The sequence below is a fragment of the Magnolia sinica genome, chromosome 15, assembly GCF_029962835.1.
Source record: "Magnolia sinica isolate HGM2019 chromosome 15, MsV1, whole genome shotgun sequence".
In the NCBI taxonomy this organism is placed as follows: Eukaryota; Viridiplantae; Streptophyta; class Magnoliopsida; order Magnoliales; family Magnoliaceae; genus Magnolia; species Magnolia sinica.
The window spans coordinates 75,264,467-75,290,192 of NC_080587.1; the positions used below are offsets into that span (position 1 = coordinate 75,264,467).

The 25,726-nt window shown below is 42.3% G+C and overlaps 2 protein-coding genes across 3 annotated transcripts; both read left to right on the forward strand.

The window, feature by feature from the left end:
- The first annotated feature begins 517 nt into the window (after positions 1 to 517).
- LOC131227314 (3-ketoacyl-CoA synthase 10-like) lies at positions 518 to 10,136 on the forward strand. Its single transcript, XM_058223089.1, has 3 exons — positions 518 to 1,005; positions 4,382 to 5,007; positions 9,441 to 10,136. Exons 1-3 carry the CDS (start codon positions 595 to 597, stop codon positions 9,985 to 9,987), a joined length of 1,584 nt encoding a protein of 527 aa, XP_058079072.1. The 5' UTR covers positions 518 to 594; the 3' UTR covers positions 9,988 to 10,136.
- A 3,810-nt stretch (positions 10,137 to 13,946) lies between these two features.
- Positions 13,947 to 22,411, forward strand: LOC131227096 (20 kDa chaperonin, chloroplastic-like). 2 transcript variants are annotated; one of them, XM_058222805.1, is made up of 6 exons: positions 13,947 to 14,111; positions 14,340 to 14,516; positions 16,819 to 16,998; positions 17,850 to 17,993; positions 20,625 to 20,702; positions 21,931 to 22,411. In XM_058222805.1, the coding sequence occupies exons 2-6, from the start codon at positions 14,346 to 14,348 to the stop codon at positions 22,102 to 22,104; spliced, it is 747 nt and encodes a 248-aa protein (XP_058078788.1). In that variant the 5' UTR covers positions 13,947 to 14,111; positions 14,340 to 14,345; the 3' UTR covers positions 22,105 to 22,411. The 2 variants fall into 2 exon arrangements, with proteins under 2 accessions (XP_058078788.1, XP_058078787.1); XM_058222804.1 differs by having other exon boundaries at positions 13,948 to 14,111; positions 17,838 to 17,993.
- Positions 22,412 to 25,726: the final 3,315 nt, after the last annotated feature.

Genomic DNA, 25,726 nt, shown 5'->3' on the forward strand with positions numbered 1-25,726 from the left:
AAGCAACATTAATATCAAAATAACCGAGTCACCAAATTAGTTCAATCCAAGTTCGAATTGAGTTAGGGTTCAATTCAAGTCGAGTTGACCCCTGGCAAGCTCTAACTCAATTTCCAACCAAGTCGAATCAAGCTTTTTCGAATCAAGTCAAGACAGAGCTAACTTGGTTTGTGTACAGCTCTATCTATGCCCATGACACGCTTGCAAAGGTAGTGTACGTGTGCTCTCTAAGAAGTTACAATGGTGAGCATTCCTCTGAACACACACGTGGCCCCACAATTCTCCATTCTATATTTTGTTTTTTTAAAAAAGAAAAAGAAAAGAAGAGGGCATTAATGTAATTTCCTCTCCAAAATAGTAGAATCCTCATGGCACTCTTCCGTAAAAGTCCATGTCCCAATGAATGTTACGGCGAAATTCACTTTATCTAATACGATCTACAAAACATCCCGATATTTTCAAAATCTCCCCATTTCTTTTTCTCACCATGCAATATAAAACCCCATCTCCCGATTCATCACCATCCCTCTCCCTTCCCCTCCTCTCCTCCCCCCTTCTCCCACACGTGCATTTGCATATGTGAGTGTGTGGGCCATGGCAAAAGAACACACACTTCTATCAACGGAGATCGTGAACCGGGGCATCGAGTCTTCAGGACCCGATGCCGGTTCCATGACCTTCTCCGTAAGAGTACGTCGAAGATTGCCGGACTTTGTGCAATCTGTAAACCTCAAGTACGTGAAATTAGGATATCATTATCTCATGAACCATGCAATCTACCTTCTTACCATACCAGTCCTCATTGTCGTCTTTAGTGCCGAAATCGGCAGCTTGAGTAATAAACATATGTGGGAGAAGCTATGGGATGGATCCAGCTATGATTTTGAGTCTGTCGTTGCGTTCTTCGCAATCTTCATCTTCACGGCCTTGATCTTCTTCATGTCACGTCCCCGGCCCACCTATCTGATTGATTTCGCTTGTTATCAGCCGCATGATCAACTCAAGGTGAGTGTACTTGCATGCATTTTTATTTATTTATTTATTTTATTTTTTACGTAGATCATGTATATGAGTGCATGAACGAATGTGCTGATTCTCTGAAAGTTCATGCGCTGGAAACTTAGGCCCAATATTATGTTTGTGAGACATCCACCCTGTCCATCTGTTCTGTGAGCTCATTTTAAGACTTGAGTCCAAAAGTGAGCAGGACCAGTACTCAAGTGGGTTGGGAAATTACTACAGTTGAAACCTCTCTACGCATACTGTGATTTTTACATGTCATCCATGCCATTCATAACGTCATTCCCACGGGATGAACTGAAAACACAAATATTATCTTGATTCAAGACTCTTATAGCCCTATGAATATTTTAACCGTGGAAGTTCTTGAATATTGGATCGGGCTCGTATTTATCTAAATGTCATAAAATGAGCTCGCAAAATGGATAAACAGTTTGGATTTCTCACAAACATTACAGTGGCTCCACTTAAGTTACTGGTGCAAACTTCCGCCTCTTCCGACTAAGGTAGATTCAAGACTCAAGTAAGCCACGACACAAAAAATGACAGGGATAGAGATATCTTCTAATAGAACATTTCTAGCCTACTATGATTTTTTTTGGTGACGTCTGTTCTATCCATCAATTTTGCGGGCTCATATAATATTGAACCAATTGAGCCAAAAAAAAATTAGGTAGATTTGGCGCTCAAGTGGACAACACCACATGAAACAACAGATATGGGACCCAAACTTCCTGGCTCATCGAAGGTGAGTCAAATCAGCTTCACCCAAAACATTGGTGGGGCCAAGGAAAAGTACGAGTATCAGCTTGACCCAAAAACTTGGTGGGCCCAAGGAAATGTATGAATGACAGATTGACCCAAAAACGTGATGGGCCCAAGAAGTTTGGATCGCCTGCATGCAACCGTACCATTTCTTGTGGTACTGTACCATCTTTCCAGCCATCATGGCTCCTTTGGAAAAAATCGCTACCATGATAACAGTATTACTCATCATGAAGATCATCTTTCTAGAAAATCAACACCATCCACCGTCTACGTAGGCTACAACTATATGTAGAGTCATATATACGGTTTTCTTTTGATTCCAACGGTGGGGATGAGAAAGCAGAAATTCGTCTTTGTGAAGATGACCTTCATGCTGGGATCTGTTTTTTTCATGGTACTGGTGCTCTGCAAAGGTAGCATGTTGGCGGGAAAACTGTACGGCATCAGAAGTTATGGGACAGTACGCTGCCTGCACGTGAAATTTACTCATATATTTATTTCCACCCCCTGGAGTTGTTAGTAGCCGTAAACATCCAGATGCAGGCACGTACCAGTATCTAACAGATGCACAAGATCAGATGTTTCCATCAGGTGATATATACTGCTTAGATCTATTGAACAAAAAATAAGGCTATTTGATTCCTTAAGTAGGCCACAGCATTCAAAGAGAATGAACGGATAGAAAAGAAGTACTCTAACTATCAGATTTATTTGTCCTTTGTGCCCTTAATAAAGCGTAAAAATACCTAATTTTTTGTGACGAAGATCTAAATATTATTAAGAAACAAATGGAAAGCTCCGATCTTGCACATGCTCTACATCTTCGCACGTTTTTTCTCCAGAGAGGGTATTTTGGTATTAAAAAATAAATTAAAATACAGAGCAATTTGATGTTGAAGGCTCCCATGTTCGTTTTGCACTGTTTAGAAAATGGTGGCCACTCATTCTCCTGATTGTAGCACATATGTCATCTATCCAGTCCATCTAAATTTCGGGTCCCATTGTGGATAGGTTATATGTCTAAAATTACACTTCTAAGCCCATCCTAACCATCCGATTGTTGGATATGAAATGGACGGTTAAAAGAAGTAAATTTTGTGGTCCTATTTGAAGAAAAGATTCTGACGGTTAATAAGATCTTCTCGGTTGATCTTGATTCTTCTCCACTTGGGACAGCGATTTGTACGGTCTGGATTGTGTGCAACTATTCCATGTGTACGTTTGAAGAGTCCACACCATTTGTAAAAGTTATAAAATTAACATAGATGTAGTTCTTTCACGTAGGTGAATTAAATCGTCGAGATTTACTGAGAACACGCGCGTGTGCAATAAAGCTATTGTGCACGCCACACATGTGGCAACATGGCACACACGTGTGAGATCTAATCCAACCATTAGGTTGGTCCAACCTTTTTCATGAAATATGGTTGCAATATTGGAAACGAGAGGATGGATTAGAAAAACTTCAGCCAAGTTTTTCAGAACCGTCCATTTGTTGTACAAACTGTGGCCCACCTGACCAGTGGATCTACCCGATTATTGGAATGGAGAATCAATGTAGGGTTAATGTTCTTATGGATGGTTTGCCATCCAAACCATTGATAAGATCACATAGACCTGAATGAACGGAAATTATTCAAAAGTTAGTGGCTTACAAGAAGTTTTGGATGGTAGGCGTTGAATCGCTGCTGCTTTCTATGGTGTGGTCCGCATTGGATTTGCCTAGTTTTGCATTTATGTCCCCAAAGAATCTCACAAAATGGATGAACGGTGTGGATATAACACATACATCATGGTGTTGTCCATAACCTTGCCACGTCAACACACCAGGCAATTCGTTTCTGTGTATTTAATCACCATGGTGTGGTCCCTCTGAGATTTTGGGAAGCGCCTGTAAAGGTTTCATGGACAATGGAAAAAGATTAAAGTTATGTGGGGCCCATCATAATATATTTATTACATCTAGACCGTTCATCCGTTTGGGGAGATCATTTTAGTACATGTGACTAAAACTGAGTCGTATCTAAACCTCAAGTGGACGACATCACAAACATAGTGTGACAATAATTCCGACCGTTAAAACATTCGTAGGCCCACCATAATATTTTATTTTTCATCCAATATATTCATAAGGTCACAAAAACATGGATGAAGAGAAAAAATAAATATAAGATGGATCCAAAACTTCTGCAACCCTTCAATGGTAGATGTTCAATCTCCAGCTGCCTTTTGTAGTGTGGTCCACTTGATCTTTAAATCTATCTTATTTTGGAACTCAGCCCTTAAAACTACCTCAAAAAATCGACAGACGGTCTGGATATAACACTTACCTCATGGTAGGCCCCACAAAACTCAGTGTCCTCAACACATCAGCCAGGTTGCTGGTGTGCGGTACACCAGCCAATCCGCTTCCGAGATTTTGCCCTCGTGTCCCAAAATGAGCTGTCAAAACGGATGAACGGCATGGATATAGACCCACATCCATCAAAGTGGGCCCCACAATTCATTTCCCTCACAAATGACGAAAATACCCTCAATCAAAAAACAAATCCCTCCCCAACTCTCTAACATGTGACCACGCACCATTCATCAGGTCTCCAGGGAGGATTTCATCAACCTCGCCCGCAAATCAGGCAAATTCACCGACGCAAGCCTCGAATTCCAGCACCGAATCCTGAAATCCTCCGGCATCGGCGACGAAACATGCATTCCAAAAGCAATCATGTCCACCGACAACTGCGCCACCATGAAAGAAGGCCGCGCCGAGGCCTCCGCCGTCATTTTCGGCGCCCTCGACGAACTCTTCGAGAAATGCCGCATCCGGCCAAAAGACATCGGCATTCTCGTCGTGAATTGCAGCCTCTTCAATCCCACACCATCCCTTTCAGCCATGATCGTAAATCACTACAAGATGAGGGGAAATATTCTAAGTTTCAATCTCGGCGGCATGGGCTGTAGTGCAAGCATCATCGCCCTCGATCTAGCCCAGGACATGCTGCAAGCGAACCCTAGTAGCTTCGCTGTGGTAGTCAGCACTGAAATGATTACATTCAGTTGGTATAATGGCCAGAACCGATCGATGTTGATTCCTAACTGTTTCTTTCGCATGGGTGGATCTGCTGTTCTGTTATCGAACCGTAGGCGCGATTTTCGGAGGGCCAAGTACAAGCTCGAGCATATTGTTCGTACTCACAAAGGGTCTGATGAACGAAGCTTCAGGTGCGTATTCGAGCTGCGATTTTAAAATTTTTAGTGAGGGTAGTTTGGTCATAAGGTAGGGTTTTGATTAAGAGCCCTTTATTCCGGCTCGTGATTGGGGGAGCCTGTTTAGCCGGGCGGATTGGATGGTAAAATCCCCGGATATGCCGGGCGTGCCAAACAGACGCGGTGAACTTGTCCCAGGATATAGCAATCTCATGGATCTTAAACCAACCACTGACATCACCATCGTTACCTTAAAATTGATTTCATCCCTCCTAATCCTGATCAAATTTTGCTTCGGGCCTGTTTGGTTGGACAGATTGGAAGGGATTGGAGGGTAAAATCCCAGGATATGCTGGGTGTACCAAACAAACTCGGTGAACTTGTTCCGGGATATAGCAATCCCAGAAATCTTAAATCAATCCACCAACACAGCCATCATTACCTTAAAATCCATCCCACCCCTTCCAACCCGCCCGGCCAGCCGGGCTAATTAAGAGGGATTAGGAGGGATGGGATGGAAAAATCCCGGGATATGCCAAACAAGTCAAACAGACCTGATGAACTTGTCCCGGGATATAGCAAACCCATGGATCTCAAACCAATCGACTGACATCACCATCATTACCTTAAAATTGATCCCATCCCTCTGTAATCCCGTTCAATCGTGCCTGGGGCCTGTTTGGTTGGACGGATTGGAAGGGATTGTAAGGTAAAATCCCGAAATATGCTTGGGCGTGCCAAACAGACCAGGTGAACTTGTCATGGGATATAGCAACCCCATAGATCTTAAACCAATCCACTTACACCACCATCATTACCTCCATCCCATCCCTCCTAATCCCATGGGATCCATCCAGCCAAACAGGCCCTTAATGAATGGACTAGATCTCCTATAAAAGTGGGTTGCCAGGCTTGGGCCCATCTGCCTGTGATCGGGCCAGGGTCGGGCCTACAACTTTGTGGGACATTGGCCCTTAACCGGGCCAGTTTCTGGTCCATGCCTGCTTTGGGCCGGTCTTGCGCTGGAATACTAAATCCATTGACTGGGCTTGTGGATCAAATAAATCCAAGCTGCATCAGATTGTTTCTAAGAGCCCATCGATCAAGCTCGAAACTGGCCCGATTATGGTTTCCGGGTCTTTTATAGTGAGGCACGCCTAATGAACGGCTCAGATCTTTCAAAGATTCTCGAACTAGACTCTATATGGGATGGGCCCAATTTTATTTTTGAGCCGGGCTTGTGGAGATCTTGGCCCGAAATGAATTCGGCCATTGACAGCTATCGTTCTTGGGAGTGCACATAGTTCAGCTTGGTGTAGTTTTGGGGTGAAACAGGAACACCCAAACCGTTCCTAACGGTTACAAGAAAACTAGAACCGGAACCGGATTAGTTGCACCCTAGAATCGAATTGGAACCGGACAGTAAAAAACCGGTTCGGTTCGGCTTCGATCACAGGCTTTTTATAATTCAAACCAAATGCATGGTTTATTTTTATAATCTAACCCAATTGCATGGTTTGTTTTTTTAATCCAACCTAAGCTTCTCTATTGAAAATTTTCACAGAGGTTAATCTTTTCATGATTTGTTTTCATGACCCTTTTGTTTTCCAAAATGATTTTATTACCAATGTCTATTCACGTTAGGATCGATTTGATGAATACTCTAATTTTTTATGTTTATATATATATAAGGTACTATGCGCTCGACGTCACTATTAGCTCCCGTGAGGTCGAGCGGTGTGGACCCCACCGTGATGCGTGTCGAACATCAACACCGTGTATTTGATGGGTACCCTCTAAATTATGGGATATCCCAAAAATCAGCCGTATGCGGAACTCATGTGAGCCATACCATCTAAAATCATGTGAAACACCGTTAAAACATATAAAAGCACTTGGTGGGGCCCACCTGAGTTTTGAATGCTTCTGAAACTTGGTCTAAACCCTCGTGCAAGTGTTACACACATAATGGATGGGTTGGATTTTCAAACCACATCTCGGTGGACCCAAAAAATGGATTATGAATGTTTTAATGGTGCACGGCCCCTCCCCACTTCTGTATGTGGTGTGGCCCACAAAAGTCACAGATTGACTTGATTTTTGACATCTAGGCCCATGATGGAATGTTGCATCTGACTGATGGGTTAGATGTTCGAAACGCATCACGGTGGGGCCCACACAGCTCAACCTCATGGGGTGAACTGGTGAGGACGAGGAACGAGGGCATAATACCATTCCCCCTTCTTCCCCCCCCCCCCCCCACACACACACACACACACACACACACACACACACACACATATATATATATGGACCAAGAGTTCAGCTGGATAGTTTAGGATTCCACATAACCTCAAATCGAAAATCGAACGGAACCAACTGATTCTTTGATTTTCGAAACTAGAATTGAAACGCGTGCTATCTATTCCAGTCCTGTTTACCATTTCTACCGGTTCCCTGTACACCCCTAATTGTCCCACGTTTAGGAATGAGAAGGTATCCTGGCAATTGTTTTTTTTTTTTTTTTTTTTTTTTTTAAATTTTATTTTTAAACTTTAGACGTCTGCACACTATTTGCTTACACGTGGCACTATGTGTGAGGTCTAGACCATTCATCTTGTGGGTCTTGACAATCACTTCAAGAAAGTTGAAGCATGGGATACGTCGTGACCACTAAATGGAGGAATTTCCAAGTTGAATATGGAGCATCGGCTGGAGAACATTCTCGTCCATTTGAAATCCTGAAAAGTCCTCCAATCCATGGCTAGGATAATTTGATGATGAGTGTGGGACAGCCTAACCACTGTAGGGACCACCAGTTGAATGTTCAGATCAATTTAGGTCATGAGCCCAAAAATATAGAAGATCAAAATATCAAGTGGACCACACCATAGGAAAGAGTCATGATTGAACACTTACCATTAAAAATTTCACGGGTGGGTGAGAAGTTTTGGAAGCTAATATTTGTGTTTTCCCCTCATCCAGGTCCGTGGGACCTTATCAAACGGGTTGGATGGTAAATAAACATTACGGTGGGCCCTCATAAGGTTTCAATGGTAGGGGTCATTATCCCCACTGTTTCCTGTGGTGTAGTCCATTTGAAATTCGGATCTGCTTCATTTTTGGGGTCATGCTCTAAAATGAGCTCGCAAAATGGATGTACGGCATGGATATAAAACATATATATTATGGGGGCCCCACAGTACCGGATCATCATCCAATCCACTTCCTTGAAAGGGCCTACTCGATTACTGATTCCAGGACCCACCAGATGAATGACTCGGAACACCAAGTTGAGTTCCATCTACATTGACCATCACGTGGACCAAAATTCTCAGCAGTCCTGCTGACTACTTACGTCTGAGCTGCGTGGGGGCCCACCGTGATGTCTGAGTATCATCCAACGGTCCATTAGATACGTTGGGCTCAGGTGGGCCACACCCTAGACAGCAATGGGGACATAGGGAGGGCGAACCCTAAATACACACTTGCAGATGGAATGTGCGGTCCACCGTGTCATATATATATATATATCGGAAACGCTCACCTGCGAACCAGTTCCCACCTACTCCATACGAACTTTTTTGAGAACTCATCATATCTGATGAGTCTCGAAAATCTGAACGGTCCACATGAAGCAGAACCTCATCAAACCTAATGGTAAAAATTTTTACTTTGATCCAAAACTTCGGTGGGCCATGAATAATGCAAACAGTTTCTTCCCTTGATTTGAATTTATCTTTTCTATGGCCCATATGAATTTAGATCAGGGTGAAAATTCACGCCCTAAGGATTCATGGGATTACGCATCTTATGAACCGTTCGGATTCGACACCCATGACACGTATGCAAAGGTGCACACTTGCTTAGGTGCGTAGGTGAGCATGCCTCTATATATATATTCCATCCAATCCATCCATCATCTTCTTCCCACCAGGATGAAGTCACACACCAAAAATCAGCCTATTAAAAAACTCAGGTGGGCCACGCCACCTGAATATATATAGCTTTGGCATAATTCTACATTACTCCCCACGGTGTTTCCCACTTAAGTTTTGGATAGGGATGATTCTTTCTCTGTACAGTGAACAAGAGGAATCTCACCAGATGCACGGTTTGGATTCCACAAATATCTCACAGGTGGGCCCCAAACCACGGTCATATGCTTATTATCATAGTCTAAAAACACAAACTACTCTCGACTCGACGTGATGAGTCAAGTAAAAAACTCGGACGAGTCATGACCAGATCAAGTTTTTCTCGAGTCATGGTGCAACTGCAATCTACTCGAGTCGGATCCACTATAGGGAGTCGGGTCCAGTTTTTTCGGGTCCTGAAACAACAGTACTCACTATCCATCATTCCCTTATTATCCTCACATCACACATGTGCGACCATTGAAATGCCACGCAACCAAACTTCTCACGTGCGACGATAACCGGCCGCAGGTGCATCTACCAAGAGGAGGACGATCAACGGCTCAAAGGCCTCTCAATAAGCCGCGACCTCTTGGAAGTCGGTGGGCACGCACTCAAAGCCAACATCACTACCCTGGGCCCACTCGTCCTCCCCTTCTCAGAACAGCTCCTCTTCTTCACCACACTCGTGCGGCGTCACCTCTTCGGCGGGTCCAGCGAATCCAGACCATACATTCCCAAATACAAGCTAGCCTTCGAGCACTTCTGCATCCACGCCGCTAGCAAGAAGGTTCTCGACGAACTCCAGAAGAACCTCGAACTCAGCGACCGAAACCTCGAACCCTCACGGATGTCGTTGCACCGGTTCGGTAACACCTCCAGCAGCAGCATATGGTATGAACTTGCTTACTTGGAAGCTAAGGAGCGGGTCCGATCGGGAGACCGGGTTTGGCAACTTGCGTTCGGGTCTGGGTTTAAGTGCAACAGTGCAGTCTGGCAGGCGGTGCGGAAGATCAGGAGGCCTACCCGGAACCCGTGGCTCGATTGCCTTGATCGGTACCCGGTCGCTGATCTTTAGGAAGGCCATTGGGTGGTGGTTCTTCTTATCGGGTCAAGTAGGACCCGAAATGGTGCTATTTTCATTAAGACATTGTAATTGTTTCTAAATCATTTTCTGTGTGTTTTAAGATTAATATTTGAAATTCACAAGATTGGTAGGTTTTATTCTTTTGGTTGTGGAATGATCTTGGCCCTTAAATTGACAATGTGGGCCTACCCCCTCATTGGACATCACATCGACCATGACCGTACACATCAAGGGGTTAAATGAGAAAAGTTTGGTGCTCTGGTAGAGTGTAGTGGATGATACACTGGCACTTGAAATTTTCCTATATGGTATACAAGTAAGAAAGATGCTCTTAGTGTTTCTAGTTACATTGGATTACTTGGACGGTCCAATCAATCGATCGATTTGAACTGTCCAGCCAAATCCAGAACACATTTCATGGGCCGCCATCCAGAGATTGCAGTGATTGGGTGATCCGATCCATCATGGATTTGGCCTTCTTTCTATAGCCGTCCAGTTTTCCGATCTATGGATGGGATGGTCATTACTGCCTATTAAAGATGATTTTTTTAGAATCATAAGCCATCCATGATGAGACCTAATAAGCTGATTGTGATTGAACAAAACCCTTATCCATTATCTAAATCCTAATCCATTCTAAAAAAACTCCGAGCCATATTTCAAACCGTAAATTCAAACTCTAAAAACTCTAAATCTTAGAAATTAACCCTAAACCCAATTAATTCAGTTTAAAAAATTCATCAAAAACTTAACCCTAAACCCATATTCTAGGAAAACCTAATCTCTCAAGTCAACCCATGAGTCAACTCATTAAGTCAACTAACTCGGTCAACCCACGTAACCTTACCCAGTTAACTCGCCTTGTCAAGATAGGTCCATAAACTCATTTTAGCCTAAGCCCATTCCAATGCCCAATCAATATACAGGAAAAGATAGCAAAGCAGTTTCAAATGACCAAAGATGTCCACATGTATGGGAAGAGCCACCCTCCGAAGATGAAGCAAACTTGAGGGACGAGTTGTGCATAATAGGCCGCTTGCCATGTGGCACTGGTTGTACTTTGGTCAGTTGCTCACTCATATGCGACTGACCTTTTTTCAGTCCTATGGATGTGCAGAGTGTTAAAGTTACTCTAAACCCCTCATTCGAGCTAAAATTACACCTTGTTTCAGATTGGGGCTATAAATACTCATATTCCTTTCACATTTCAAGCATTCACAAATTCACATCCACTCTCATTTTAAGCATTTTCATTCATCCCTTAATCCCTTAGCCTAGCTACCTCATCCCTCAATTAAGGACATAAAAGAGTTATAGGAAACAGTTCAACCCAGGTCCAACTAAATCCAAATCCGCCTGAGCCATTCATATCTAGATCCAAGACTCTTAGCTCAACTCTTGCAATTGATTATATGGATCCAATTTTATAATGCTTGTGCTCGTGATTTGTTAATACATGTGGATGCATGAATAAATTGTATGCTAGACATTTAAATTGGAGCACATGCAATTAGTATTTTACATTTATTATCATATACTAGTAGCTTAGTTAGTTAAATCAATTGTAATCTATATACTTGGACCCGCTTCGTTTATAAAGCCTAAGTGTTAATTGCTTTTAATTGGCACATATTTTTTGTAGCCCTATCTCCCATGACTTAGCAATAATTTTAAGCTCCGTAAACTTCTATGCAAAGCGGTATCATGTTAGACAACTGACACAATATTCACCATCACGTTGGGACACCTTGGATACGAGTTGTCCATCATGCAAGAACTTGGATGTGGACCATTCATTAGGGGGGGCTTACTTGATGTGGGCCATCTATCATGTGAGGCCACACTTTCATATAGGCGATTATCATTTGGGCCCACCTTCAATGTCCACTATCCATAATGTGGATCCCACCTTTGATGTGGACCATCTATTGTGTGTGGTCCGCCGTCAATATTAATCGTTTATCATGTAAACAAATCATCAATGTAAACCGTCCATCATGCATGGCCCACCTTCAATGTCCACCATCTATCATGTAGGCTCCTCATTTGATGTTGTCAGTTAATTATATGTGGCCCATCTTCAATATCAGTTGTTTATCAGGTGGGATCACCTTCAATGTCAATTGTCTATCATGGGGGCCCACCTCTGATATGGCCCATCCATCGTGTGTTGCCCACTTTCATTATGGGTGTAACCCAAATACATGGCTCGCAGTTATAATTAGAGTGGGTCAGGTTGGGTCAGCACAGGTTAAAGTGACTTGAGTGGGTTGGGTGAGGTCACGTTAAAGTGACTTGAGCCCAAGCCCAATCCATGAATGTAATGCCAAATCTAACCCATGGGTTAAGCTAATAGGTCCAAGCCCAACTCAAAATGGGTCCATCTCATCCCCGGCATGCCCCATTGCAACCCTTAAGTGGATGGGATGATCCTTGGATTTTTTAATCAAATTAGGCCCATTAAATCATTTGCCCATTGGGTTCAGATGGTATAACATTCACATGGCTCATGCATATCATGATCTGAACCGTGCATCTGGTGGACCCCACACTGATTACCATAACCACGGCTGCAGTAGGAGTGTAAGTTTTTGGTACTGATGCCTAACAGATACGGGGCCATTTTCAAGCACTGGGCCTAAGATAAGACCCTAAATTCGGCTCATTGTAGGGCATGTGATTACTGATTTGATGATACAAACCGTTTGTCCTATGGCACCTATGGTCGATGGGGACGCCCCGAAGATCTCTCAGGGGTCCCGATCTTCCAATCCGGAAACCTCTTCGATCATTCCTGTTCAAGGCTGAGACCAGGAGAGGACCATCAGAATAGACGGTCCAGATTACTCAACCATGCTTCAACAATTAACAAACGGCACATTTACGGGGAATAATTAGGGCTGAAAGTCGGGTGGGTTCAACCAGACCGACCCAACATTGGGTTGGGCCTGGGCACGACATATTAGGTTTGGTCTCAAGCTTAGGCTATATAAACACTAACTGGTTAAAAGTCCGGTCAAGCTTGGGTTGAGATCTTGTGTTGCCCGCCGGCCAATGATATATAAATTATAAATTATAATGAGTGCAGATTATCTGTGTCAGAGGCATAAGAAATTCTAATGTTGTTGGGTCTCATTAGTCCATGTCATTTTCGGTGACTTGAGCTAATATGATATGCTGGATTTCTCTCTTCTAATTATATATTTTAGATTGTTTGTTCAAAAGCAATGAAGTTCTTTATAATAAATAACTATATATATATAATTTATGAAATTATAAGTACGAACGATAATACATGTATCGAAATGTAACATACTAGTGTAATAATGAAAATATTAGCATGTATCTAGCTTACTGAGCCCGCTTGGGTTTAAGTATAGGAGCCTTGGGTTGGGCTAGGGTTGAGCACCAATTCGACGCAATCTGCCCAACTTTCAGCCCCAGGAATGATCCGTTTGTGTGGGCCCACTGTGATGTTTGAGTGCCATCCCACCCGTCCAATCTGATAGTCAGATAATCAAATATATATTAATTTTCGGTTCACGATACATCGAAATTGGTACCCGTTTGGACGGTTTCATTTGAATTATTTGTATGCCGCGTATGCAAGTCGCAGGTAATTTTTAAGTGCTCGTGTATCAACCGTCACAGTCGGCCAGAGTATCAATGGTTTTCCGACTTCTCAGCGGGAATCGGCAGAGGCTCAGGGGTCATTAGTCCAGACGATTGATAAATCGGAGCCGTCCATGGATGGACCATTTCTTAAAATTCTCTTAAGAATGGAAGATGGTGGCTATCAATGGTGGGCCTTTTTTCAATTGAATACGGTCCATTGTAGTATTTATCTTCATAAACATCTATACTTATAGAAAAAAAAATCGAAGGGTGAAGACTTTCATGTTAAAAAGGGCCAGATCCAGCTGATCAATGGTGTGGATTACTCAAAAGTAGGACCCACTCATCATAAACGAAAACCGGAGTGCACCGTGCAAAGCCTCGGGTGGAGGATCAAAACATTCCTGGGTTTTTAGGGTTTATCTTCTTCGCTAGACAGAGAGAGTGAGAGAGAGGAATAGCTGAGCTGAGCTGATTTTCGATCTCCGATCTCATTTCAGGTTTGTATCCTTTGATCCATCCGCACTCGAAAAATCTGCAAATCCATGGCTCGATTTCCGATTTTCATTTTGTTTTTTTCGATTCCATTGTCGTTGACTTCGTATCAAATGCTACGATTCTTCGTTTTTTCTTCTCAATCTCATTTTCTTAGCTTTTTGAAGCTTTTTTTTCTTCAGTTTTTGGATGATTGGATTTTTTTTCTGGTATTTTTGAGCTACTTCCTGCAGGAATCCATGGCGACCGTACATTTCTCTGGCTCTGTAACAAGCAGGAGCTTGCAATCGTTTGATGGGCTTAGGCCATCGACGGTTAGGATTTCTTCAGTTCGACCTTGTAACGTGGCTGTCAACCAGAGGAGTTTCCGAGAACTCACCGTCAAGGCCGCCAACGTTGTCGCTCCAAAGGTATTACTCTCACTGAAGAATGAGGAGTACATGTTCTATCTTGAAATTGTAATCTGAAGGGATATTTACATGAGGCTGGTTCCTCTACTAGTTCTTGTAGAGTACTCTACAGGTGCTGCGCATGGGGCCCACTGAGTGTGGGCATGGCATCCGATCCGTTCATTACGTTCACCCCACAGTGAAAGCTGGGAGGCCCCAAAAATCAGACCGATCCAACCATCATGTGGGGCACAGCGTGAATTTGGAGGTTTTTTGGAAAGTTGTCTGTTGTTTTCTATGGTGGGGGTCCTCTGTGTTGTGTATATGCAATCCAACCCATTCATTACACGATCCACACCATGATGATGGGATGCCCCAAATCACGCCTATACAATCATTAGGTGGACCACGCCATAGAAAACAATTGACAACCATCTAAATCATTGAAATTCATGTGGTGGCCCATGTCATGGTTGGATCAGCCTATTTTTTTGGGTGGCTAACTTTCATGGTGGGAGGACTCTGCTGGACAGTTTGGATTCCATAGACACACCCAGGTGGGCCTCGCATGCAGTACTTATAGAATAAGCTTATCCTATTCCTACATGGATTGTAGAGGAAGCGGCCTCTACTAACATTGAGATTGTAAGTGTGTTTGGCTGTGCCATCGAATTGAATTGCAATTATGAGTTCTATAAATCTGGGAATAACACCTTCCAAAAGGTTAAAAAAAATGAAGCAGGGAATGATCAAATTGCAAATACCTTCCTTGGTATTCCTGTTGGATCCGTGCTCCAAATTGCAATTGCGTTATTTTCGATTTTGACCTGAGCAAGATCTAACCGCAATTCAAGGGCTACTTTCTTATTAGGAATGCTAGTAAGATTAGAGAATGATTAGTTTTTGTGTGTGTGTGTGTGTGTGTGTGTGTCATTCCTCCATGAGTAAACTGAACAAAATTCAATTCATTAGATGTCCAAACACAGCTTTAGGGGTCATTTGGATGCCTGTAAATGATTTGCAGGTAAATCATTTACACTCTGCATTTGGATGGCCTTCTGTAAATTATATCAAGCATTTACCCTTATTTCATTTAAATGTAAAAAGTTCGGATTTCATTTACAGGCACTCCATTTACAGCCTAACGATTATAAATGGAAAGATTGGCTCTCCATTTACAGGACTCAAACAATTCACAGGCTATCCAAACACAGACAATCCTTTACCTGTAAATCATTTACAGCTTAGAGCCAAACAGGACAGGCTGTAAATGATTTACAGGTGTAAATCATTTTTAGGCATCCAAATGACCCCTAAGTCTATCAGATTTTGTACAATTCAATTTAACTGGGGTCCAGTTCAGATCACCAGGAGTAAACTGAACACAAGTCAATTCAGGTGGATGCATTCTTCAGGAGGCAATGGAAAGTGGAGTCAATCTGCATAAGATGGAGTTTCAAAACTGCTTTAACAAATATTTACTACTTTATCCAGTCTCGTAGTTCCTTTTTCTTAATGGGAATATCTCACCTGCAGCTAGTTGTTGATTAGAAAGCTGTTGAACTAGCTGTCTGTGGTGTGTATGGCATCTAACCCTTGCAGCAGAGTTTCACCACCATGAAAATCAGGGCCATTCAACTCTCAGGTGGGCCAGCACATGAATTTGGAGGTTTTGAGTGGTTCTTTGTTATTTTCTTTGGTGTGGCCCACTTGATGATTGGACCCGCCTGGTTTCGGGGGCATCCCATTATTCACGGTGGGGAAAACCCTTCTGAACACGTTGAATTCCATACACAAACCATGGTGGGCACCCACACAGCTTGTTGCATGGTTTTCTCATCTACATCTAGTTGCAGGTGGGACCTTCCCATTGTTATTACGTGTATTTTGCTTCCTTCTTATTTTGTTTCTCTCTCTCTCTCTCTCTCTCTCTCTCTCTCTCTCTCTCTCTGCTTGCCATTAAAATTTTCATCATTATTTAAAAGAATAAAGTGAGCTAGTATTTATACGACAATAATCGTTTCCAAAATGTGTGGAAGTTTCTGGCTTCATGCTCATTTTCCTGCACAACTGTTTCCTTTTGGGAATTCTAGGGTCACAAATGAATTTGATAAGCCATGTAGATTTTTGAAGATTTGGATTGGCTAGAGTCCTGTATGTTGGTAGAATCTTACTTCCCCATGCGATTATGTTTTACGGTATTGGGCTTTCTCTTGGATTCATGTGACAGGTGGTTTTTGGTGATTGTGCTTGTGGGTTTTTATGTTTCTTGTTCTTTTCATTTTCTTGTTGCTTTGTATTAATACACTGTTCGTTTCTGCAGTACACTTCAATTAATCCACTGGCCGATAGAGTGCTTGTGAAAATCAAAACCGTTGAGGAGAAAACTACTGGTGGTATTTTTCTTCCCACAACTGTCCAGACCAAGCCCCAAGGAGGTGAAGTTGTTGCTGTTGGAGAGGGTAAGACCATTGGCAATAACAAAGTTGACATCAGTGTCCAGGTGATATTGAGTTCTCTCTCTCTCTCTCTCATGTGGTAGGCAAGGGTCAATACACTGTTGTGGGTCTGAATTTTTTAACGGAATACGTGATTTTTGCACTTCATAAAATTTATCATGCACAAGGTCTCAATTTTAATTCCATATTATTATGAGAAATGCTCCGGTGTTCTCAGAGCACATAAATTATAGTGCTCCAGTTTCCTAAGTTCAGTTATGCAGTCCAATCAATTGATCTGAACTGTCCATTAAGTCCAAAACATATTTCTCACATGACCACGCATGAACTGCACTGACTAGATAATCTAATCCACCCTTCATTTGGCCTTATTTTCTGTAGCCATCCTTTTTTCACCATGGATGGGATGCTATGATTTATTAACAAAAGTGATGCCTTAGATAACCTTCAAAAAAAAAAAAAAGTGATGCCTGAGATTCATAAGTAGTCCATGATGGTCTCTAACAAACAGATGGATCAAATTTTTGATTGGGCCTACCTTTATGTAAATTATCTTGACCATCCATATTAAAGACAATGATCGAATGGTTGATATTTGTCAGATTGGTTGATGCTTGCATGTTTGCCTATAAAATGTGAGTTGGACCTAATGAGCAGTCTAAATCAATGGCTCGGAAAGTCTAACTGCCCCAATACGCATTTCACTATTATTATTATTATTATTATTATTTAAAAGACAAATAAAAGTTCAATCCTCATCTCTCAAAACAGAAGCTTCACACTATTGCCTATACCTTGAGTTTCGTCTTGGCTGTACTGCTTTATTTAGATGGAAATCTGTTGAACTAAGTTTTGCTGATGGATGGACTCTTTGTGGTGGTAGTCTGGTACCCAGGTTGTATACTCCAAATATGCAGGCACGGAGTTGGAGTTCAATGGATCGAAACATCTTTTGTTGAAGGAGGATGATCTAGTTGGCATTCTTGAGACTGATGATGTGAAGGATCTAAAGCCTCTCAATGACCGAGTCTTGATCAAGGTTTTTTCTTCTTCCCTTCATGTTTGCAGAGTCATGGTTGGTCTTGTTTTCTCTTAGGGTGCATTTGGTTGCACAAATATCATGATATTTATGATTGATCAAGTCTAATTTGTTGTAGAATTTTATGACATTTCATGAAGTTTGCTGCAAGTGCAACCAAACACACCCTTAAGGGCCTCATTGGGTAGTAGGAAAAGAAAAGAAAAAATTTAAAAAAAGTGAGAGAGAAGAAAATGGATGACTTCTCCCATGATGGGACCTTTCACAATGTTTGGATAGCAAAGAAATATTGGATTTCAAGGAGCAATCATTACCCAAGTACCATAGTCAAATTCTCACTCACAAGATACGAGGTAACCGATATGAGAGCTTTATCAGATTTTCATTTCCTATCCAAACGAGACCTTCAAAATGGAATCCCTGGAATTTGTCTCACGAATATCTTTGGAAATCATCATTGGGTGATCATTACTGTTTTGATTTTTTTCCCCCAGTATCCAAACAGGCCCTAAAGAAAATTTTGAAGATTTTGAAATTAGCTTTTTGTTCTTCCAATTTACCTCTAGTATAGAAAAAGAGAACAAAGAGTTCGGTTGTAGGGCTTGGTCGATTGAACACCAACTACCTCCATAGAGAATGGTAGGTCATGTTTCAAAACATTAAAAATTTATATGTCACAAGTATATATGATAAGAAGTGATTCTATCAGATCTTAAGGATGATGATTTTGCTTTTCTAGGGGCCTAACTAGTTTCTGCTCCCTCAGCAGATTCTATCAGATGTATTTCTGTTTTTCCTTTTTTAATATAATCAGTTATCTTTCAAAAAAAAAAAAAAAAGTATATATATGAAAAGAAGGCATGCTGGCAAATATGCCATCACACAAGAAAATACATGATAGAGAACCCTGAATATCCAAGGCTCAGAGCTTCCTGATTGCCATGTCCACATATCTAACAAGTGATTTACAGTTTGTTTGGATTGGGAAAAGAAAAAGGAAAAGAAGAAGAAAATGGATGACTTTTCCAATGGTGGGGCCTTTCACAACGTGCTGTCCTAAATCAGATTTTCACTTCCTATCCAAACAAGCCCCTCAAAATGGAATCAATGGAATCTGTCTCAAGGATATCTTGAGAAATCATAAATTGGTGATCATTACTGTTGTGATTTTTTTCCCCCCATTATCCAAACAGTCCCTAAAGATACGAGGTAACCAATGTGAGAGCTTTATCAGATTTTCACTTCCTATCCAAACAAGCCCCTCAAAGTGGAATCCATGGAATCCGTCTCATGGATATCTTGAGAAATCATAAATGGGTGATCATTACTGTTTTGATTTCTTTTGTTATTTTTTCCCCATTATCCAAACAGACCCTAAAGAAAAATTTGAAGATTTCTAAATTAGCTTTTTGTTCTTCCAATTTACCTTGAGCATAAAAGAAAAAGAAAATTTCAGTTGTAGGGCTTGGTCAATGTAACACCAACTGCCTCCATAGAGAATGTTAGGTCATGTTTCAAAATGTTAAAAATTTATATGTATCAAGTACATATTATTAAGAAGGCATGCTGAAAAATATGCCCTCACACAAGAAAATACATGATAGAGTCATAGAGATTACCATGTCCGCATATCTAACAAGTGATTTACGGTCTGTTTGGGTGTACCTCCAAGTTTGTTTTGGTTTGGCTTCTCTGGAAGAACCATTCTACTGAAAGTATTTAGGGTGCCAGTGAAAATGGAATCAGCACTAAGTGGATTCCTTTTACCCACCTTTTCCTCGGACTAAAAGAAGACTAATGTTGATTTGCAAGGAGCACATCCCATCTGCGGTTGGAAGTGGGAATATACCCAAGTAGGTGCCCGTACAGTGAATTTGCATTATTATACATATCATTTGATAAGAGTTGCCATATTGGAAAGATGTTGCAGGAAATCTAACAATGTTAAAAGATTACTTTCTAATGGAGCAAAATGGATTTTTTTTCTTGCTAAGCACACACGTGTGCAGAAAAGCTTGTGTACATGCCACACATGTGCCAGCATGGCACATAAGTGTGAGATCTAATCCATCCATCAGGTTGGTCCGACCTTGAACATGTTTTCCCAAAATAAAATCTGGTCCAATAAGCATGTGGGACCCAATATTGGAAATTGGTAGATGGGTTGGAAAACTTCAGGCAAGTTTTTTTGGAGCCCTATGTTTGTTTTGCAAACTGTGGCCCACCTCACCAGTGGATCAACCTGATTCTTGGGCTAAGGCACCAATACAATGTTGCCGTTCTGATGGATGGATTAAATCTGAAACCTGTCATGCCTTGCTGGTATGTGCAGTGTGTATGTTAGCTTTATTGCACGCACTTCTTGGCTTAGCAAAGCTCATTTTCCTCTGTGTGTGTGTGTGTGTGTGTGTGTGTGTGTGTGTGTGTGTGTGTGCACCTTTTGGATGGCTTGGATGTCATGCACATATCATGTGGCCCCCATAGAGCAGCACTCCAACAGAGGCTCTGGTGGATTCCATTGGATCATTCCCCACCACCTGATAAAGAAATAGCACAGTTTCCGGTTGTTATTTTCTTGTCTTGGATTTTCCCCCTCAGGTTTAATATATTCTGCATGTACTTTAATTTCAGGTTGCTGAAGCTGAGGTGGAAACTGCTGGCGGTTTGTTGTTAACAGAGGCAACGAAGGAAAAGCCTTCCATAGGGACGGTGAGATTTATTTGTAACTCTGTTCTTTAATAATTTCACATTATATGCCAAATCACCTTCAAAGAGAGAAGGTCAGGTTCTATCAATGTTATCTAAGGGGGCCCATTCGGATGTTGGGCCAGACTCATTTCCAATGAACCTGTGCCATGAAGTGGCCTGGTGCGATATAAGGTGAAATGATTATTTGAAAGGCCATAAGTTTGAGCATTTTCCAGGAGAGGAGCTCATTCTTCTGAAGAGGTGTGCTCTAGGGCCACCCGTACCACTGTAAGCTTACGGAAGTGATGGATAGATGTGGGGCTCGTGTGGTGTATGTATCACATCCAACCTGTCCTTTAGATGTGTCACTTCAATAATCGCCCAAGGCCCAGAACTCAGCTTCATAAAAAACTCAGGTGGGTCATAGAATAAGGAACAAAGAGGGAGATGGCACTTACCCTTGATTTTCACAGGGGCCCATTGGAGTTGCAACACAACCTGATTTTTGGCCTCACCCCTCATCCAGGCTAGATTAACGCCCTGAATGGCCTGGTTTCCATATATACAACATGACGAGGCCCTCCACGCAAATCAAGGATTGGCGTCCTCTCCCTGCTTGTTCCCTGCTTTGTGGCCCTCCTAAGTCTTTAATCAGCCTGATTTTTGGGTCCTGTGGGTATTTTGGGTCAATTCATCTGATGGACGGTTATGATGTCGTGAACACATCACGTTGGCCCCACATTTGTACCGTTGCCACTGGAGCATGCCCCTTATTGGAATGGGAATTTCATTCTTCACTGCACAGTGCCAACATAGTCACATGTGTGACTGCTATCCGAACAATTCATTGGATGGGTCTGCCATTGCAACTCCATGACCTGAAATCAAGCTGCTGCCGTACTAAAGAAGTCGCATATATACATTGAATCTGGACCATCCATCTTCTGGCAGGCATGGTTTGGTATTCATTGATTTCAGCCTGGCATCCAAATGACCCTGTAAGTTATTTATCCAGCATTCAATATCCATGCACGTGCTTGGGCCCTGCGGTAGATGTTCCTGGAAGTAAACTAATAAGCTGAGTTTAGCTGCTGATTGGAATACTCTTTGCATTACAAATGGGCGGCTAGGAAATGTCCAACTAACAGTCCAAATGTATTAGGACCATTCAATTGCATCCAAAACAAACCAGCTATGTTCGGAATCTTACTAGTCCTTAATCTGAGATGGGTCATGCTGTTGGAAACAGGTGATTGCTGCTGGGCCTGGTCTGTTGGACGGGGAAGGCAACAGGAAGCCGCTTTCGGTTGCCCCAGGGAACACAGTCCTGTACTCAAAGTATGCTGGAAATGACTTCAAAGGCATCGACGGTTCTGAGTACATTGCATTGAGGGCATCGGATGTGATGGCCGTCCTCTCTTGAGACCCATGAGCCTTTCGTTGATGTAGCATATACACCATCTTGCAGAGTTTTCAGGCAAGTATTTTTGCAGTATGTAATGACACTGCTAGATAGTTGTTATCTCCCCGGCTTTTTGTTGTAGTTTAAGCTGCATCTGTTTCTGCTTTGTGCATTGCTTGGGCGGCTGGTTCGATCTCATTATATGGTTGGTATGTGGAGTGACCGTGTCCCACCAAACTGGACCTGACAAAGATTTGAAGAGAAGCTGTGTGGCGACTTTGTGTGAGAGATTGAATAGGCAACATCTGGTGTATTTGCCAATGTGACACATTCAGTAGTCCAGGTCACTATTGCTTAGCACAAATTCAGGTTTCTTTCTTTAAACGTAGAAGAACTTTTATGAAGAAATACCATTTTTATACATGGGTTCTTTACTAGAATACGGAGAAAACTGCTACAATGATCGACGGATTTGGTGGGTTAGCATCCTGTGGCGTGACCTGAACCACTTGAAATTCATCAAACCCGAGCCTGACCTGACCCATTTAGTTGTAATCAGGTTGCGCTTGACCGACCTTACTGGACCTGGCATGAACTCAGGTTTAAGAATGGAATATGGGGCTAAAGTTACACTAACCTGGTCCAAATAGCAGTGGGGATACATACAAACATACATCATGTGCATGTATCTATCTAATTATTGTCTATTAGGGGTCGCTTGGATGCCTGTAAATTGGGTTAGTGGTAAATGATTAACAGGTGTAAACCATTTACAGCCTGCCCTGTTTGGCTGTAAGCTGTAAATGATTGTGTTTGGATAGCCTGTAAATTGTTTAAAGTCATGTAGATGGAGAGACAATCTTTGAAAATATAGCCATTAGGCTGTAAATGGTGAGCCTGTAAAGGAATTTCCATCTTTTTTGCCTGTAAATGAGTTGTTAGGTGTAAATGCTCTAAATCATTTACAGATGTAAGAGTGTAAATGATTTCCTTGTAAGTCAATTGCCACCTGCTTTGCGTCGGGTCTTATAACCTGGCATGTGGGCATTTCTTAACCTGAACCCGAATCCGAACCCGACCCACGATCTGTCTAGCTTGGCTCAAACCTTCCTTGGAAGTGGGCCCCAGTAGTGGACCCATGCGAATTTCAAACATTGAGTATATAGATAATAGGCCCACAGATGATTAAAGTAACATGAGTCTGATATATTTTAAAACCTTCATCCATGTGGGGATCACCTTATGCACGTGTTGGAATGCATACAAACATCACGCAGTGGGGCCAGGATGACTTCAACGGTGGTGTTTCATGTTGTGGGGCCCACTTGTGATTTTAATCTCCCTCATGTTTGGCAACATGTGGTGAAACGGATGGATGGATGGATGGAGTGGATATAACGCAAACATTACGGTGGGTCCCACAAACGGATGGATGGATGGATGGAGTGGATATAACACAAACATCCAGGCTTTACGTGTTGAGGTTAGCTGTTATGCATCCGCCACGTATTACAATACGGTACATCTCGATTCTAGCCGTTTGCTTTTGATCTCTATCAATGACACGAACCGTTTATTGATAGTGCTCCATTGGCCCACAAGATGAGTGGCCCACCTTATTTCAGGAATCCAACAGTACGGCCAGAGCGGCTTGGATATCACACTGACAGCTCGTGATCTCGAGTATATTAGCCAGTAGAAACTTCTTGCGATAGGAACCTAGGTGGGGCCCACCGTGATGTTTGTGAGAAATCCACCCCGTCCATCCATTTTGCCAGATGATGTTATGACATGGGGAAAAAAGATAAGGCAGATCTAAAACACAAGTGGGCCACAAGATTGGAAAAAGTGGGGTCGGTAAATATGCCTACCGTTGAAACCCCTGGGTCCACATGATGTGTTTTTTGGCTATTCATACTATTCATAAGGTTCATTCCTATTGGATGAACTGAAAGCACAAAAATAATAGCCTCATTCAAAGCTTCGGTGGCCTCACCAATGTTTCAACGATGGACGGTGGTGGATGTTCAACCTCAGTGTTTCCTTTTATGCAGCCCACTTGAGCTTTGGATCTGCCTGATTTTTGAGCCCATGGTATAGCATCACCTGAAAAAACGGATGAACCGGGTGGATTTCTAACAAACATCACGGCGAGCCCCACTAGCTTCCTGTGGCAGGAAGTTTTACCTCAGGCAATCAGCGTCAGTGGTGTTGGTTGCTGTGGGGTCCACCTTGATTTATATCCACGCTGTCCATCTGTTTTTCGAGATCATTTAACGACATGGGCCCAAAAATGAAGCATATCAAAAGCTTAAGTGGACCACACCATAGGAAACAACTGTGATTGAATATCCACCATTAAAAACTTCTTAAGGGCCACGAAAGTTTTGAATCAAAATAATATTTGTATTTTACCTTCATCCATGTCCGTGCCACCTTATCAATAGTTGCAAATAAACATAACGGTGGGCCCTAAGAAGGTTTCAACGGGGTTGACGTTATCTCCACTGTTTCCTTTGGTGTGGTCGACTTAAACCTCAGATTTTCTTCATTTTTTAATTAATTGACTAAAATAATATCTAAAAATGGATGGACGGCATAGATACAAAACAAATAAATCAATGTGGGCCCCACAGTGACCCACACAGCTAGCTGGGTGATGTCGGGGTTACGACCCAATCGGGAGTCTTCTTAAGGTGCGCATCGGGCGCGTGGATTGGGTACTACCCCCGCCTGTTCGGAGCTCAGGACAGGCGGAGGCTCTGAGGGCCACTGAGGGGCCATCGTGATGTATGACTCTTATCCAAACCGTCCATACATATTTTCATATTAATTTAGAATATTATTCCAAAAATAGTGAATATCCAATTCTTAAATGGACCACAAGGTGTGGTTAAATTCTTACCATTGAAAATTTATCAGGGACCACAGAAGTTTTGAATCCAGATGATATTTTTATTTTTTTTCACTTCATCCAGCTTTATATGAACATATCAAGGGGTTGGATGGAAAATAAATGAAAAAATGGGGCCCAAGAAGGTTTCAACGGTGGGCGTCCTTAGCACCAGTCTCCTATGGTGTGGTTCAATTTAGACTTGTATCTATATTGTTTTTGGATAATTACTCTATAATGACATGAAAAGAAGGATGGACGGTTTGGATAAGAGTCATACATCATGGTGGCCCCTCCATGGCCCTCGGAGGTTCCATCTCGTGAGCTCCCAACAGGCGGGGGTGGTACTAATCTGCACCCGCGCATCGGGGACGCGGATTGCGTCCTACCCCCGCCGTCTCCAACTGGGAACGGGCAGGAGTTTTGAGTGGCCACCGTGATGTATGGGTATTATCCACACCGTTCATTCATTTTTTTGGTATCATTTTAAAGTATGTGGCAAGAAATGAGCAGATTAAAGTCCCAAATGGACCACACCAAAGGAAGCAGCAGTAATAATGACTATCACCGTTGAAACTTTTCTAGAGGCCACAGTAATTTTTATTTGCCATCCAACCTATTCATAAATTACATAGACCCGGATGAAAAGAAAACACAAATGTCAGCTCCATCCAGAACTTCTGTGGCCCCCAATAAGTTTTCAACCGTAAGAGTTTAATCCCCATTGTGTGGTCCAACTGAGCCTTTTAT